The following is a 16,209-nucleotide window of genomic DNA, read 5'->3' as shown; positions in this document are numbered from 1 at the left end:
TCTAGATGCTCAAAGAAATAATCCAAAAGACAAGGTTAAGGTAGATTCTCAAATATATATAATACGGGTTAAATCTCAAAGTGGTCACTGAAAACCATATTTCAAAAATCTCACTCTAGTTACCACGGTACACCACTTTAGTTGAGCGTAATGACAACATCATTAGTCAAACTAGTTGATTGTTAGTCATGGTTCATTGACTTGACGGAAATAATTTTATCATTAACACCATTTATGGCTGGATAGACTTGTAACAAGTGTGATGCCATGTGAAGTTCAAATAAGCTGAACTAATATACTAACTCATACATACATATATACATATATTGACAAATTGAGTTTAAGTTTCAAACACAGAGAAGAACATGATAAAACTTCTTTTCTTGATTTTTGGCCTGATAAGTAAACGAAGGAACTTCACATTATCCCGGAATATGATACTCCTGTGACCCAGGATGCAACACCCATAATAAGTGACAATGTGGGGCCTGACATTAAGATTTTATAATTTAAATTCAATTTTGAAGAATATATTTATATTTATTTTTTAATCATTTCGTTATGTCTTTAAAAAAATCATATTAACATTAAAAAAAATTGATTGCTTTTAAAATAGAAGTTTTAATTATCTTTCAATTTTAAAAGAAAGATTTATATTTAAAAAACAAATCTTCTCATTTAATATAAAACTAGTAGCACGGACCGAGATCAAAATATCAATATTTAATAATGATTATAAAAATTTATTTAAACTTTTTTATTAAAATATATAATAAATAAAATTATACGATTATTGCAATTTTCATTTTTAAATTATGTGTAGCTTTCATTAATTCAAATCTTATTATAATAACAAACTCAACGTTATTATGTATCTATTATTCAAAAAGACATAACTAATATTTTATATCAAAACTTTAGTAGCGACATGATTGATGGATAATTTTAGAAAAAATTAAATCAACAGCACTAGCACTAAGTAATTGCATATTAAATTTCTTATTGTTAGCTGAATTTGTGTTTTTATATAGTTTGTGATTACATAATTTTTTCTGATAAAATATTCATTATGTATGTATAAATTTGCAGTTGGTGCTAAAATAGCATTCTGTAGGTATGAATCTAGAAATTACAATGTATATACGATTTTGTTTATATAAAAACAATATAAATATGTGGTATATAAGAATCAAAAAACGGGTAAAGTATTACATATATAATTATAAGTCATATATGAATAAAAAAAAATAAAAATGGTATATTTAGAGCTATAGCAAAATTTTAAAAAAGGTGAAACCAAAAGTTCGTAAAACCGAAAAGAGGTGAAACCAAAGTATCATTTAAAAGATGATTTCCTTATTAATTAATAATAACACTGTTTAAAGGATTCCATTTTATTATTTTAATGAAAAATAAAAAAGAATTCTACGAAAAATAGAAATATCGTAATTATAATATGATTCCGATCTTTATTTTGTTAAAAAACAACATAGAACTCTACATGAAAGAGAACTAAAGGGTGAAACCAAAATACGGCGTAACCGTATTAAGATGAAACCAAGTACCCTATCAAGAAATAATTCGGAGTTCTACGAAAATAGAATTGTAATCATATTACGGTTTGAACAATTTTATTATTTTCTAGTGGTGAAACCAAAATAATTTTTTTTATAATATTCATACCATTTTATTAAAATGGAATCCTACCAACAAATTAAAAAATTCTAAATTAAAAAATTTCAATTTAAACACATGGCCTATTTACTTGGTCGTGGTTTATATTTCTCGGAACCTATTTAGTTGACCCAATTTATGAACTTATTTATTTTAAAATATAATTAAAAATATGATTCAAACCTATAAAAATAATAAAAAAATTATGGCTTATAAAAAATGTAAAAATGAGTAAAAATAATACATATACAATTATAAGTCATATAGGAATAAAAAGGGATAAAAATAATACATTTGGAGTTATAAAAGGCGAAACCAAAAGGTGGTGAAACTAAAAAAGAAGTGAACATATGACGTTTATTAATAAAGAAAAATGAGTAAAAATAATACATATGGAATTATAAGTTATATATGAATCAAAAGGATAAAAATATTACACCTAGAGTTACACCATGAATCATAAAAACAAAAAAATAAAAGGTGATAAAATCAAAAAATAAGTGAAAATAAAGTATCACTTAAAAAATTTATTAATAAAGAAAAACGGGTAAAAATAATACATATAGAATTATAAGTCATATAGGAATCAAAAAGGATAAAAATATTACACCTAGAGTCATAAAAACAAAAAAATAAAAGGTGATAGAATTAAAAAATAAGTGAAAACAAAGTATCACTTAAAAAATTTATTAATAAAGAAAAACGGGTAAAAATAATATATATATATATATATATATATAATTATAAGTCATATAGGAATCAAAAAGATAATAATAATACAATTAGAGATATAGAATTATAAGTCATATATGAATCAAAAAGGATAATAATAATACAATTAGAGTTAGAGTTATAACATGAATAATGAAAAATGAAACCAAAAGGTGGTGGTACCAAAAAATAAGTGAAACCAACTAAAGGAGGTTTCGCTTATTAATAAAGGTTATTAATTTTAACATTTTACTAATATAAAAGAATATTTGTTTTATAATGATTCTATTTAGCAAAATTTGTGTCTAATTTTAGAAAATTAGAAAGAAAGATTTGATTTTAAAATCGAGAAACTTGTCTGAAAGATTGAAAATAGGTTTGTTTTGTAAAGATCCATCACGTGGTTTGTTTTGTAGAGAACCATCACGTGTTACAAGTTGTTTCCAACTGTGACTTCCGTTAAGGTCAACCCAACTTCTGTCAAGTCATTTACGTTGACTAAGAGCATATGCACCGTTAAGAACATCAATTTATCAATTTAATCAATGTAGTTAGTTACTATTCACGTTAAAACAACTTTTTTTCTTAATTTTTATGCACCCGCAAAAGTCAAAACTCCATCAATTCATTAATTAATATTCATCAAATAAATCATATATATCCAATATAATACGAAAAATATAGATAATCTAAAAATACTATTAAAAGTCGAGGGTTCGTTACCTCCAATAACATTAATTATAATAACTAAAAGTATATTAATTAATAAAATTTTAAAATTTGAATCATTTCGATTATATATTATATTAATATATAATATTTATATTATCAATTTCAAGATTTTAAATAAATTTAAAATTTAAATAATATTAAATTAATAAATATATAAAAGAACCGTGTTTTGCTGAAGATTAGAGGTGGTAATTCATAAAAGTCATGAAAATTTGATACATTTGTGTAGGTTCCACCAATTGATGACCATTAACAACTCCATCAAAAATCAACGGTTTGGTTGATAGATTGATGGAGCATCAATTTTTGATGAAGTAAAAATGGAACCGGTGCATGCTAGTTTTGCAAGCTAGAACTGATAATAGAACTGATAATGCTGATGAATCAATGTTTTACTCAGTGCGGTGCATATGTTCTAACGGGCTGTCATTACTCTCAACTATAATGGTGCATATGAGTCCCCGATAACTAGGATGACATTTTTGATATATGGCCTTTACTTCAATGACCATTTTGAGATTTAACCATATATAATACTAACCGGAAAAGTGCAGTAATTTCTATCTGAAACAGATAATTTTCTGCTTAAGTTTCTCAGACATGATGGAATGGACAGTACTATATCAGCATTCAGCAGCGTTAACATAACTATGTCATCTGATACAGGTCTTCAAAAAATATTCTGCAGGGGGATGAAATGAACAAAAAACATAACAAGCTAAAACAGTCTTCGGAACTAAAGAAAGAAGCCGAATGTAAAGATGCTGCCACTAAAGCATCACCAGAGCTCTGAGATTGTACATAACTACTCCAAGTATTTCAGTAGCAAAATATGCGGCTAAGATTGGATTTGCATAATAGTGTTGTGGCTTCTTACTATATGTAACTCGAGGTCGACTTGGATTAATAGGGTTGTGCCTTTCTAGAATATGTAGTATTTTGTTATCTTCCTACATTTGTAGGTTATAACTTTTAAGGGAAAATAAGTTAAGAGTGCTACATTGGATGTTTTATTTTAGCACTGGATTGAGAATTGAGATGTGTTAACGAAGAATGTCACACCAGTGTAGAATCTTAATATGGCATGTGTATACCAGAAAGCCTATATCAGGAAGAAACTACAAACTGTGAAAAAAGACTTAGAATATTTCTTATAAAGTATAATTTGCCAAGATTATAACACATTAACAATTGCAAATTAAGTCTCAAAGATTGCAATCCAAAAAATTAAATCCACTCACTTTGACTACCTACCAATGTTTCCGTATAGACATAAAATACCTAACAACTCAACATATAAAAGTATAATTTATTCAACAAAATTTCCTCACGGAGAGCATTTTTTGGGCTTCTCATTATCGACATCATCATTCACGAACCTTTTCCAGAATGCATGTGACTTCCATACCATTGCCATATCTTCGATAGGAATACCTTTAGTCTCAGGCAACAAGTAGTGCACGAACATGGTCATTACTACGACGAAGAATGCAAAGAACACGAAAAGGCCAAATTTCATCCGACAGAGCATCATCAAAAAGAGTTGAGCAATGACAAATGTGAAAAACATGTTCACTGAAACTGTGATACTTTGTGCGGCCGATCGAATTTCGAGTGGAAAAATCTCACTTGGTACTAACCAGCCTAGAGGCCCCCAAGACCAGGCAAATCCAGCCACATATATGCATATGAAAGCCACAATAGCAATAGCATACCCCTTGGATAAATTATCACTGTCGCCGGATATTCCAAATTCTTTGCCAATAAGAATTGCAACAATAACCTGTCAAAAAAGAATTACATACACAACAAAGTAAGAGCTTGCATCTCAAAGTATATAGGGCTAAATCCACGACATATTAAAAAATAGCTTCGTTTATTGAATTGAATATGTATACCTGGCATATAATCATCTGAATACCTCCTTCATAGAAAAGAACTTTCCTGCCAAACTTATCAACAACATATATAGCCACAAAAGTTGCAATCACATTTACTAAACCAGTGATCACAGCAGATGTAAGAGAGGCGCTACTCCCGAAACCAATAGTTCTAAACAGAACTGGGGCATAGAACATGATAACATTAATGCCAGTAATTTGTTGAAAGAATGGAATAAGTATAGCCATTACAAGGTGTGGCCTATACTTTCGTTGCAAGAGGTTTCTCCAAGGATGCTCCACTTTCTTAGATGCTTCGCTCGCTGCAACAAGATCTTCAAACTCCTCGTCAACATTATCGACACCACGAATTTTCAGTAATTCTGCTTTAGCCTGATCTTGCTTCCCCATTTCAATCAATGAGTTAGGAGTTTCAGGGAGAAACAATGATCCAACAATCATGAACAGAGCAGGAACAATCGCTCCTCCTAAACTCAAACGCCATCCCCAACCTCCTTCAATCTGTGCAAACCAATAGTTCACAAGATTTGCTATGAGGATACCTAGAGTGATTGATAATTGAAAGCAAAAATTGAGGGCTCCTCTGTACTTGGACGGTGCCATTTCGGAGAGGTACAGTGGCACTGCCTGTAGTTACAAAACAACATAATAACATTAACATGACTGATTTAAAGCAAATAGCAGAGAACAAGACAAACAAACAACGTTATACCAGACTTGTTAATAACTATATTGTACACTGATTAACAATACTCAGGATTTCGATAAATCATTCACACAAATACGAATACACATCAACACCTCAAAACTAGTTAGCAGAATAATGACAGCAGCAGTTTAATGAATATATGAACAGCTTGGACCAGACTTATAACAACAAATTATCAATTTAAGTTGTAATTCAATAAATATATTTTGAATAATAAGAATAAAATATCTAACAACAAACACATAAAATTATTCAAAAATTAAGACTTTGTAAAATTAAAAGCATATATGGGTACCTGATTTCCAAATCCAATACCGAAACCAAGTAAAATCCTGCCAACAATGAGCATGGCAATATTCTGAGCAAGACCATTAATGAGAGCACCAACACAGAAAAGAAAACCACCCACAAGCATAGATAGTTTTCGACCAAGCCTTCGTGTGACCCAAGAAGCCGCAAAAAGAGATGACAATAGAGCTGTTACGTATAATGATGAAGTGAACGTCGTCAGTATCTGACTATCAAATTTGCAGTACTGATTGGTCGAATCGTCAGCCATTTGTTTCCGATATACAGATGGAAAGAACTGTTCCAAGAACGAATCCATCGACGTCACCCCGCCTAAAGAATGAAACAAAAAAATATATTATAAGTAATTGAGCATGCACAAAAAACATAGAAATAACAAAGTATTTGACAAATTTAAGTGTATATTTATCATGAACGTAATATATACCAGATACACCAAGATCATAACCGAAAATCATTCCACCCATAGCAGCAACAATGCATGCTACCACAACACGTGTGGTGAGCTTTCCTGGATATACTTTTCCGTTGCTAGAGCTTACAGCACCACCGCCCGTCATATTCACTGTAAAGTATATACGTAGACTGAAAAATGATTTTTTTTATATTTATTAAAGCTGAAAAATAAAGTTCGATTCAAGGTTTTGGATGAGCTGATTAAACGTTTGTAATAACATATAGTGAATAAGTGTATGAATGGATATGGCATGTAGGCATGGGTATATATAGAGATTTTCTATGTTGATCTTCTATTCCTTGTAGAAATTTTTTTGCATATTCACCGTAGAAGTCTAATTAAAATTTTCTATTTTGGATAATAATATTTATCGAATGTCCTATCTGGAGGAGGAGCTGCTTGTTATTGCCTGTATGTCTTCTTTTTCTATTCGGAGTACAAGTAGCAGTACTCCTATGTACCGTTTATGGCATTTGAAGTTTAACTTATAAGTTATAACTATCTTTATTACCCGTGCAAGGTACGAGCTAGTTTTATTTATAAAAAAATTGCTATTTTTTGTGTATTTTTACAATATTTGCGTGTTGTTTCATATAATATTGTGTGATTTATGTTATAAGGACTACTGTAATGCCGAACATCCTTAAATTTATATTATGTCGTGAATGTAAAGTTTAGAGTGCATTCTTACCATTAAAAATAATGGTTTTCTATCAAGTCTCAATAATTTTTTCAACTAGAGATACCAAAAATATTATAATGTTTAGGTGTCATGTTTATCAAAATATGGGGGCAAAATAGTAATTTTTTTTGCACGGTCGAACTCGAACTTCAAATTACTCGGCTCATAAGGTTCACGAGTCTTATTGAGCCGATATTTTTTTTATATAGAAATATATTTTTATCTAAATATTTAATATTTTATTAATATTTTATATATTTATTAGAATCGAATTCGAGCACAACCTATCATATTTCGAGTTTTTGTCAATATTTGGTGAAATTGATTCAAGTTTCGAGCCAAACTTGAGGCTACAGGACTATTTACGACCCGAGTTTCATGCTTGATTTAAGATTCGAGTAAAACCGAGCTCGTGCTCGAGCCGAACATTTTTAATCGAGTTCAAGTCTGAAAGTTTTCGACTCGGCTCAGCTTGATTATACCCTTAGTTGTTGTAAAGTTGGTATTTCGAAGTGAGTTAATTACCCAAGTCTCAATATTTAATAAACTATTATTAAATGGTAATATATAATCAATCAGTTAATATGGTAACATAATATCAACAAGTTATTTATTTAATATTTGTAATTTTTTTATAAATAAAAAATAATTAAAATCATGTGGTTGTAAATGAATATAAAGTTAGTATATTATAGTGAGCTAATTACATAAGTCTTAGAATAATTTTATTATATATCAATATTAGATTATATAGGTTTAGTCATCCAATATAAAGAAACATATATATAACTCGATACTTGATGTTATTAAAATATAATCAAATGAGCCTCTAACTCAATCGATTGGAGTCAAATTTTTGGATATAGGTGTCACAAGTTCAATTCTACAAGCCAATAATGTTTTTCCATATTTATTCAAATAAGGGTGCAAAATATTAATTTCGAATTATATGTCTTCCCTAAAAAATTTGACCATATCGAACTTTTTACGACCTGAATTTTGAGTTTAAAATTTAAAGTTCGGTTGAACTCGAGTTCGTGCTCGAACCCGAACATTTTTAATCGAGTACGAGCATGACAGTTTTCGAGTTGATTCGGATTGATTATACCCTTAGTTGTTACACGAGTATAAAGTTAGTATCTCGATGTGAGTTAATTATCCGATTTTCGATAATTAATAAATTATAATTATATGGCAAGATATTATCAACAAGTTAATATGATAATATATTATCAACAAGAAAATATTTATTGAATGTATAAATTAAAAAAAATATATAATCATGTTCTTGCACATGAGTGTAAAGTTATTATATTGTAATCAGTTGATTAACCAAGTCTTAGAATAATTTTATTCTAGATAAATATTGAATTATATAGTTTTAGTCACCCAAAATAAAAAAAGAAGTATGTAACTCAATACTTGATTTTATCAAAATTTAACCAAATAAGTTTGCTCAATTGGTTGAAGTCATATGTTTATTATAAGTGTAAAGTTAGCATATTGAAATGAGTTATTCAATCAAGTCTCAAATCATTATGTTTTATATAAATATTTAAATAAATATAAAATTTAATATAAGGCAAGAAACCTCGTGTAATTAAATAAGTTCTAACTCAATACTTAATATTATAAAAGTTTAACAAAAAGTGTCGGTAGTTCAAGTGGTTGATGTGTTTAATTTGCAAATAGTTGTCATAGGTTCGATTTCTATCAGTAACAACTATTTTTGATATTTATTAAAATACATGGGCAAAACAGTAATTTTAAATAAAATGTCTCCCCAACTGCAGATTATAAAGATAACAGATTTTGTATAAATATTAAAATAAATATAAAATTTAATGTAAGGCAAGACACCTCGTGTCAATAAATAAGTTCCAAATCAATACTTAATGTTATAAAAATTTAACCAAAAAGTGTCTTTAGCTCAAGTGGTTGATGTGTTTAATTAGCAAATAATTATCATAGGTTCGATAATAAGTTCCAAATCAATACTTAATATTATAAAAGTTTAATCAAAAGTGTTTCTAGCTCAAGTGGTTGATGTATTTAGTTTGCAAATATTTGACATAGGTTCGATACAAAATGTCTGTTTGAGAAATTTTAAAATAAGTAATTTATTACTTAAAACTAGTTGGTAACCTGTGCGCAAAATGTCTGTTTGAGAAATTTTAAAATAAGTAATTTATTACTTAAAACTAGTCTGTAACCTATGCGAAGCACGAACCGAAATTAAAAATAACAGTATCACATTATTTTTTGCATAAAACTGAAACTCATAATCCGTGTAAAATACAGATCAAAATATAATATATATAAAATGTTGTTAAAATATGTAGTTAAAAAATCGAAATTAAGTGTAACTCTAAAATTTCACCGTATAGTTCTACTTAACCATACACCTAATTACTTACTTATATAAATCTGACATGTTAACTTACTAATACGATTATTTTAAAGTAAACCGACGCTTGAATGTTCAGCAACAAATAAAAATTGAAGGAAAATAAAATTTACAGAGAGTAGAAGTTAATTTTTGTCAGTTAAAATTTTTTACAAATTTAAAAATAGTTGTATAATTTTCTAGCGAGTATCAAGATTTGAGACACTTATTAGTATAGATAGTTGATAACCTTGCGAAACACGGACCCGAAACTAAAAATATCGAATTAATATTTGTCGAGAATTATTCATAATCCGTGTGAAACACGAATTAAAATTAATATATTAATATCAAATATTAAATTGTTACTTGCAAAAAATAGTTATGTGGTTAAAACTTAAAAGAATCGAATGAGTTATGAAATTTTCCATTACAATTCTAGTTTTGTATTGTTTTACTTGATATATAAATCTAACACATTACTTTTATTTTTGTGAAACGAATTAAATCTCTATCTTATGAATCGAATATCTGTTCTTTATATAATTTAATATTAATTAATATAATTTGATAATTATCTTACAATTAGCCTTTTCAATACAGTTTATTTAATATTACTTAATTATCGATAAAAAATAATTTACAAATTAAAAGTAAATAGATGTTATTAAACTTAATTTAATATTACTTAATATAATCTAAAAACAACCCATAAATCTGTACTGTTAAATATGTTTTTTAATTAAAGTAAATAAACGTTGTGATGGATAGTAACAAATACAATCATTAAATCAATAATATTCAGTTTAAAATTTAATAAATGTTACTAAAGTCATTTGCTATTACTTAATTATTTTTAAAATAATGCTATAGAAAATAAAGTTTACAGAGAATAGAATTCAATTCGTGTTAATAGTTTACTTTGTAGTTAGTAGTTTTTCAAAATAAAAGTATATATGTTATTTTACTTAATTTAACGTAACTTAAATTTTTTTTAATATGATTTATAAATAAATAAAATTTACAGAGAATATAAGTCAATTCGTGTTAGTAGTTTATCTAGTAGTTTGTAGTTTTTCTAAAATTAAAAATAAATATAAGTTATTTTACTTAATTTAACGTAACTTATATTAATATAAGTGAAATAACTTATATTTATTATTAATTTTAGAAAAAACTACAAACTACTAAGTAAACTACTAACACAAATTGACTTATATTCTCTGTAAAATTTATTTATTAATAAATTATAGTAAATATTTATTAAGTTACGTTAAATTAAGTAAAATAACATATATTTACTTTTATTTTAAAAAACTACTAACTACAAAGTAAACTGTTAACACGAATTGACTTCTATTCTCGGTAAACTTTATTTTCTGTAGTAAAATTTTAAAAATACTTAAGTAATAGCAAATGACTTTAGTAACATTTATTAACTTTTAAACTGAAAACTATTGATTTAACGATTGTATGTGTTACTGTCCATCACAACGTTTATTTACTTTAAATTAAAAAACTTATTTAAACAGTAACAATTTTATGGGCTGTATTTGGATTATATTAAGTAATATTAAATTAAGTTTAATAACATCTATTTACTTTTAATTTATAAATTAACTTTTATCGATAATTAAGTAATATTAAATAAATTATATTGAAAAGGCTAATTATAAGATAATTATTAATTAATTAATATTAAATTATCTAAATAACAGATTTTTGGTTAATAAGATAGAGATACAATTCATTTTATAAAAATTAAACTAATATGTTAAATTTGTATATCAAGTAAAATAATGTAAAACTAGAATTATAGTGAAAAATTTCATAACTGGTTCGATTCTTTTTAACCACATAACTATTTTTTGCAAATGATCTAAATAACATATATTTTGTTAATAAGATAGAGATACAATTCGTTTCATAAAAATTAAACTAATATGTTAGATTTATATATCAAGTAAAACAATGCAAAACTAGAATTATAGTGGAAAATTTCATAACTGATTCGATTCTTTTTAACCACATAACTATTTTTTGCAAGTACCAATTTAATATTGATATTAATATATTAAATTTAATTTGTGTTTCGCACGGATTATGAATAATTCTCTACAAATATTAATTCGATATTTTTAATCTCGGGTCCGTGTTTAGTACGGGTTATCAACTATCTATACTGATAAGGAAACCATGTCTAGATCCTAAATCTTGGTACTCATTAGAAAATTATACAACTATTTTTAAAATTTTATGTAATAAAATCTCAACCGACAAAAATTAACTTCTACTCTCTATAAATTTTATTTCTCTTCAATTTTTATTTGTTGTTGAACATCCAAGCGTCGGTTTACTTTAAAATAATCGTATTAGTAAGTTAACATGTCAAATTTATATAAGTTAATAATTAGATGCAAGCATAACTATAATTATACGGTGAAATTATAGAGTTACACTTAACTTCGATTTTTTTAACTACGTATTTTAAAATCATTTTATATATTGTATTTAGATATGTATTTTGCACGGATTATGAGTTTCAGTTTTAGGAAAATAATAATGTGATACTAATATTTTTAATTTCGAGTTCGTATTTCGCCCGAGTTACGAACTAGTATAAACAAAAACTAAATGACCATTATCTTGAAAATAAGACAGCCCATTACCATATTTAATGTTACCATATTTAATGTTGTAAACAAAGTAGAAAAAAAGATAAACACACGGGGCTACACTACTGCAAATAAAAAAGGGGTCTTTTATCGGTTATCATATTGTTCATTAATCATACTTGAATCGACTATTGTTCTTTAACGATGTTATTTATTTATTTATTAGATGAGTTGGGTTGATTGATTTACTTTGAAGTTATTTAATTTTCTTTTTATTTATAATTGAATATAATGTAATTGATTGAATGTGAGTACTAATATATCATTAAATTAAATATATGTATCTTATAATTTTAATACACTAAATGAGTGTTACGTCAAACATTTATTTTTATTCTGAGTAAATTTTACATTATTTTTCCACCATAAATTAATACTTTATTACATATTTTTCTTGAACTCTGTAATTTTACTTTTATATATATAGAATTTGTAAAAAAAAATGCCCCACCCCAGTAAGTTTATAATTCTGGGTTCTTTCTGTAAATTTTATGTCTGTGTGTTCTGTGTTGTACCCATGGTTGTAAAAATCGGTAATCGGTACTAATCGGTTTAGGTACCGATTAGGGATTAATCGGTAAATCGGGAATTAATCGGAATAAAAATCGGATATATGTAAATATTTTAATAATATTTAATATATTTACCTTATTTATTATGAAATATATAATTCAAAAGTAATTTATAAATATTAATCGGATTTTAAAAAATAGATCGGCCAAATATTTTTTAAGAATTAATCGGGAATTAATCAGTGATTTTTTTAAAAATCGGGGATTTTTAGAAAACTAGTTGTACCTTTAAACAAATTTAATATATACCCTGCTTATCATCGTCACGAGCTGACCTTGCCAACAAGGTTAGCCACTTTCCAATGTGATGCCTGCCATAAGGTGTATACCGACTTTTCTTATCTGTGCTATACTTGTCCGCTTTGGATCCATCTCCGCTGTAGTAATCTACCAAATTTATTGGAATGTAAAAGTCACCACAAACATCCTCTTAGTTTAGTCATTGGCACTACTACTGTCCCAACTGCAGGTTCTTTGCCCACATCACATGTGCTAGTGCTACTTCACCTCCGAGGTCCAGGTATGTTTTATTATTTTGGGTTTCTGATTTGCCTCGTGTTCGATATTCTATTTTCATGTTAGCCACATGGGTACGGAGTGTCGGATACACACATGTATTCATTCGAGTGTCGGATTTGAAAACATCTTAAATTTTGGGTCACGGGGACAATGTACTATTTTTGGACACGGTTACGGGAACACGACATAATATATTGATAAATAAGTATGGTAGATAAGGCATCTTAGAAAGAAGTAAGAATAAAACTCACATTAAACATGATTTTATTAGGATTTGGGCATATGCTTCCAGTTTTATCTTATTCTTGTTTTTTTTTAATCTCTGCCTCGAATATTTACCAGGTTAACGGTAATGTTAACCAAAATGAGATTCTAATTCATTTTTGTATTCAAATCTTACATCTGCACAATCTTTTCTTTTTAAATCCTAGGCCTAAAATCAATGTTTGCCTCTTTAATGCAGCAGCAAGGACTACGGTGATCAAGCTTATATTGATGAACTAAAAAAAGTTCTGCACCTCCCGGCACCTGATCATGTATCACTGTTGAAGCAATGTATTAAGAAGAAACTAATTTATTGGTTGGAGGACGCTGCTGTGACACCTCCTGTTTGTATAAACCATTGGAGTCATGAACATCAGATGGTACTTCGAAACAGAAGTGGTCAAAGCTCAAAGGATAACGGAAGATGAAGGATCGCTTATTTGTAATGGATGTACCACATCTATATCCACTAGGGATGATAGTGATGATATTGTGCCCTGTTTCCAAAAGAGATGTCGCTGATGTACAAAAATTTTGTACACCATTCTGTACACCAAGCATTTTCCTTCGGATAATTGATGTCAAGCTTGACATTGAGTGTGCTCTTCTACCCAAACTAATCAAACATGAAGCTCATCCTCACCTTCTAACAGAAGCTCATCCTCACCTTCTAACAGAAGTACTGCATTTTTATTATGATGTTAAATGTTTTGCATGTCGCAAAATAAAAAGAGGAGCTGAGGTCCGTTTCACCTGTCTTCGTTCTTGTTCCTTTAATCTGCATAAAAAATGTGCTCTTAGGCCATCTAAAGTGACACACCGATGGGATCCCCACCCTCTGTACTTGATATTTTCTCCTGAGGAAGTAATAGATCATCCTCATGAATTTCACTGTGAATTTTGTAACGAAGAGATCGACACAAACTGTTGGTTCTTCTACCATTGCAGTGTTTGCGATCTGTCCTTTCATCTTGAAGAATGCATAGATCTGTTTCCCTACTCAAGGGTCAAGTTTGGGGCAACCAATATTAAGATATTAAGATTGAAGATCACCAGCACAGCCTCGCCTTTGTTCTAAATAAGAAGCATCGACCATGTCAAAGATGCCATAAAAATACATATGGTAAGCCAGTCCTTGAGTGTACACCTTGTAAGTTTATACAACATGCACAGCCTGATTTATGCCGTCCATGGTAAGTTATACATGTTTAGAATAATGTTTGTACTTATTTACTCGGGGGTTTGTTGTGGACCGACATACAACAAACACATTTGCAGCCGTTGGATTTGGGATTGGAGGACTGAGATCACAGGCAGACCGCGGAAATTTTCAGCGGTCCGGTGTAATTAAGAAAATACCCCTAACCCACGGACCGCGGAAAATTTCCGCAGTTAGTGTCATTTTTTGTATGCCTTATACTTAGCAAACACAGACTCTCCTCAATACAAAAACACAAACAAACGCAGCAGCCGCAGTGCAGGGAGGAGGGGAAAAACACAGGTGAAGCCAAAAAAATCACCCCACCATCATTAAATTTTAAATCATTCTTCTCTTTCGTAATTAAGGCATATAATCGATTCCTTTTGATTATTTACAGTTTTACTTATATAAATTTATGCTTTTTTTGTTGATGTAGATCTGATTTTAGTATGATTGTAGTATTGATATAAATTTATGTTTTTTTGTTAATGAATTAACATATGAATTGTAGTAAAATTAAATTTGATTTTTTTTGAATTTCTAGGTTCATAATTTGGAATTAATTTTATTTGGAATATATTCATTTTTTAGGATTAATTTAATTCATTTTTTAGGATTAATTAGTGCTATTTTCGAATATTTTAATTCATTTTTTAGGATTTAATGATAAAATTAGTGTAAAAATTCGAATTGAATTAGTGTAGAATTCGAATAAAATTAGTGTAATTTAGTGTATAAATCGAATTTAATAAAAAAATTTATTTAATTAAATTTTAATTTTGAATTATTTTTAGGATAAATTAGTGGTAAAATAAAAAATAATTAGTGATAATTTCAAATTAATTTAGTGTATAAATCGAATTTAATGAAAAAAATAGTGTGAAATTCGAATGAATTAGTGTTAATTTTGAATTATTTAGTGTAAAAATAGAATTTAATGATAAAATTGGTGTTAAATTCGAATTATATTAAGAATTTATATTTATGAAAATCGGTTAATTTAGGGGTTAAATTTCGGTGCTTAATTTTTGGGATGTAATTAATTTTTGGGATGTATAATTACGAATTGCGAGTATAGTGGTTAATATATTGTGTACTTGGTGATTATATATGTGGTAATTGTTTTTGTTGTGTATGTGGTGGTTTTTATTATGGTGATTGATGAATTATGTTGACAATATTTTCAGGTATGGATAATTTTGGTGATTTTGGGAATATTTTGCCGGGTCCGAACGCGTATAATGTTATTTGGGATAATCGGTATCATGTTAGTGAGGATCTTTGGGACGGTGCAGGGAGAGAGGAGTTGCAGAGCTATTCTGGGAACAAGTCACTGCATGATTGGAAGTTAAGGAGACCACAACGGGAATTGTTACACATGCTTGGGTTTGAGATTTTTGCAGACCCTGCTGTTGTC

The 16,209-nt window shown here is 28.2% G+C and overlaps 1 protein-coding gene across 1 annotated transcript; it reads right to left on the bottom strand.

Annotated features, from left to right (window-relative positions):
* Positions 1-4,433: 4,433 nt before the first annotated feature.
* Positions 4,434-6,596, bottom strand: LOC141678444 (sugar carrier protein C-like). The gene is made up of 4 exons (XM_074484763.1): positions 6,464-6,596; positions 6,023-6,348; positions 5,016-5,645; positions 4,434-4,900 (listed from the first exon to the last, which is right to left on the bottom strand). Exons 1-4 carry the CDS (start codon positions 6,594-6,596, stop codon positions 4,445-4,447), a joined length of 1,545 nt encoding a protein of 514 aa, XP_074340864.1. The 3' UTR covers positions 4,434-4,444.
* Between the last annotated feature and the right edge of the window lie 9,613 nt (positions 6,597-16,209).

Source organism: Apium graveolens, chromosome 8 (assembly GCF_009905375.1).
Source record: "Apium graveolens cultivar Ventura chromosome 8, ASM990537v1, whole genome shotgun sequence".
Taxonomy (NCBI): Eukaryota; Viridiplantae; Streptophyta; class Magnoliopsida; order Apiales; family Apiaceae; genus Apium; species Apium graveolens.
Note: the sequence above shows the minus strand (reverse complement) of the source record. Positions and strands in the feature narration are given on the sequence as shown.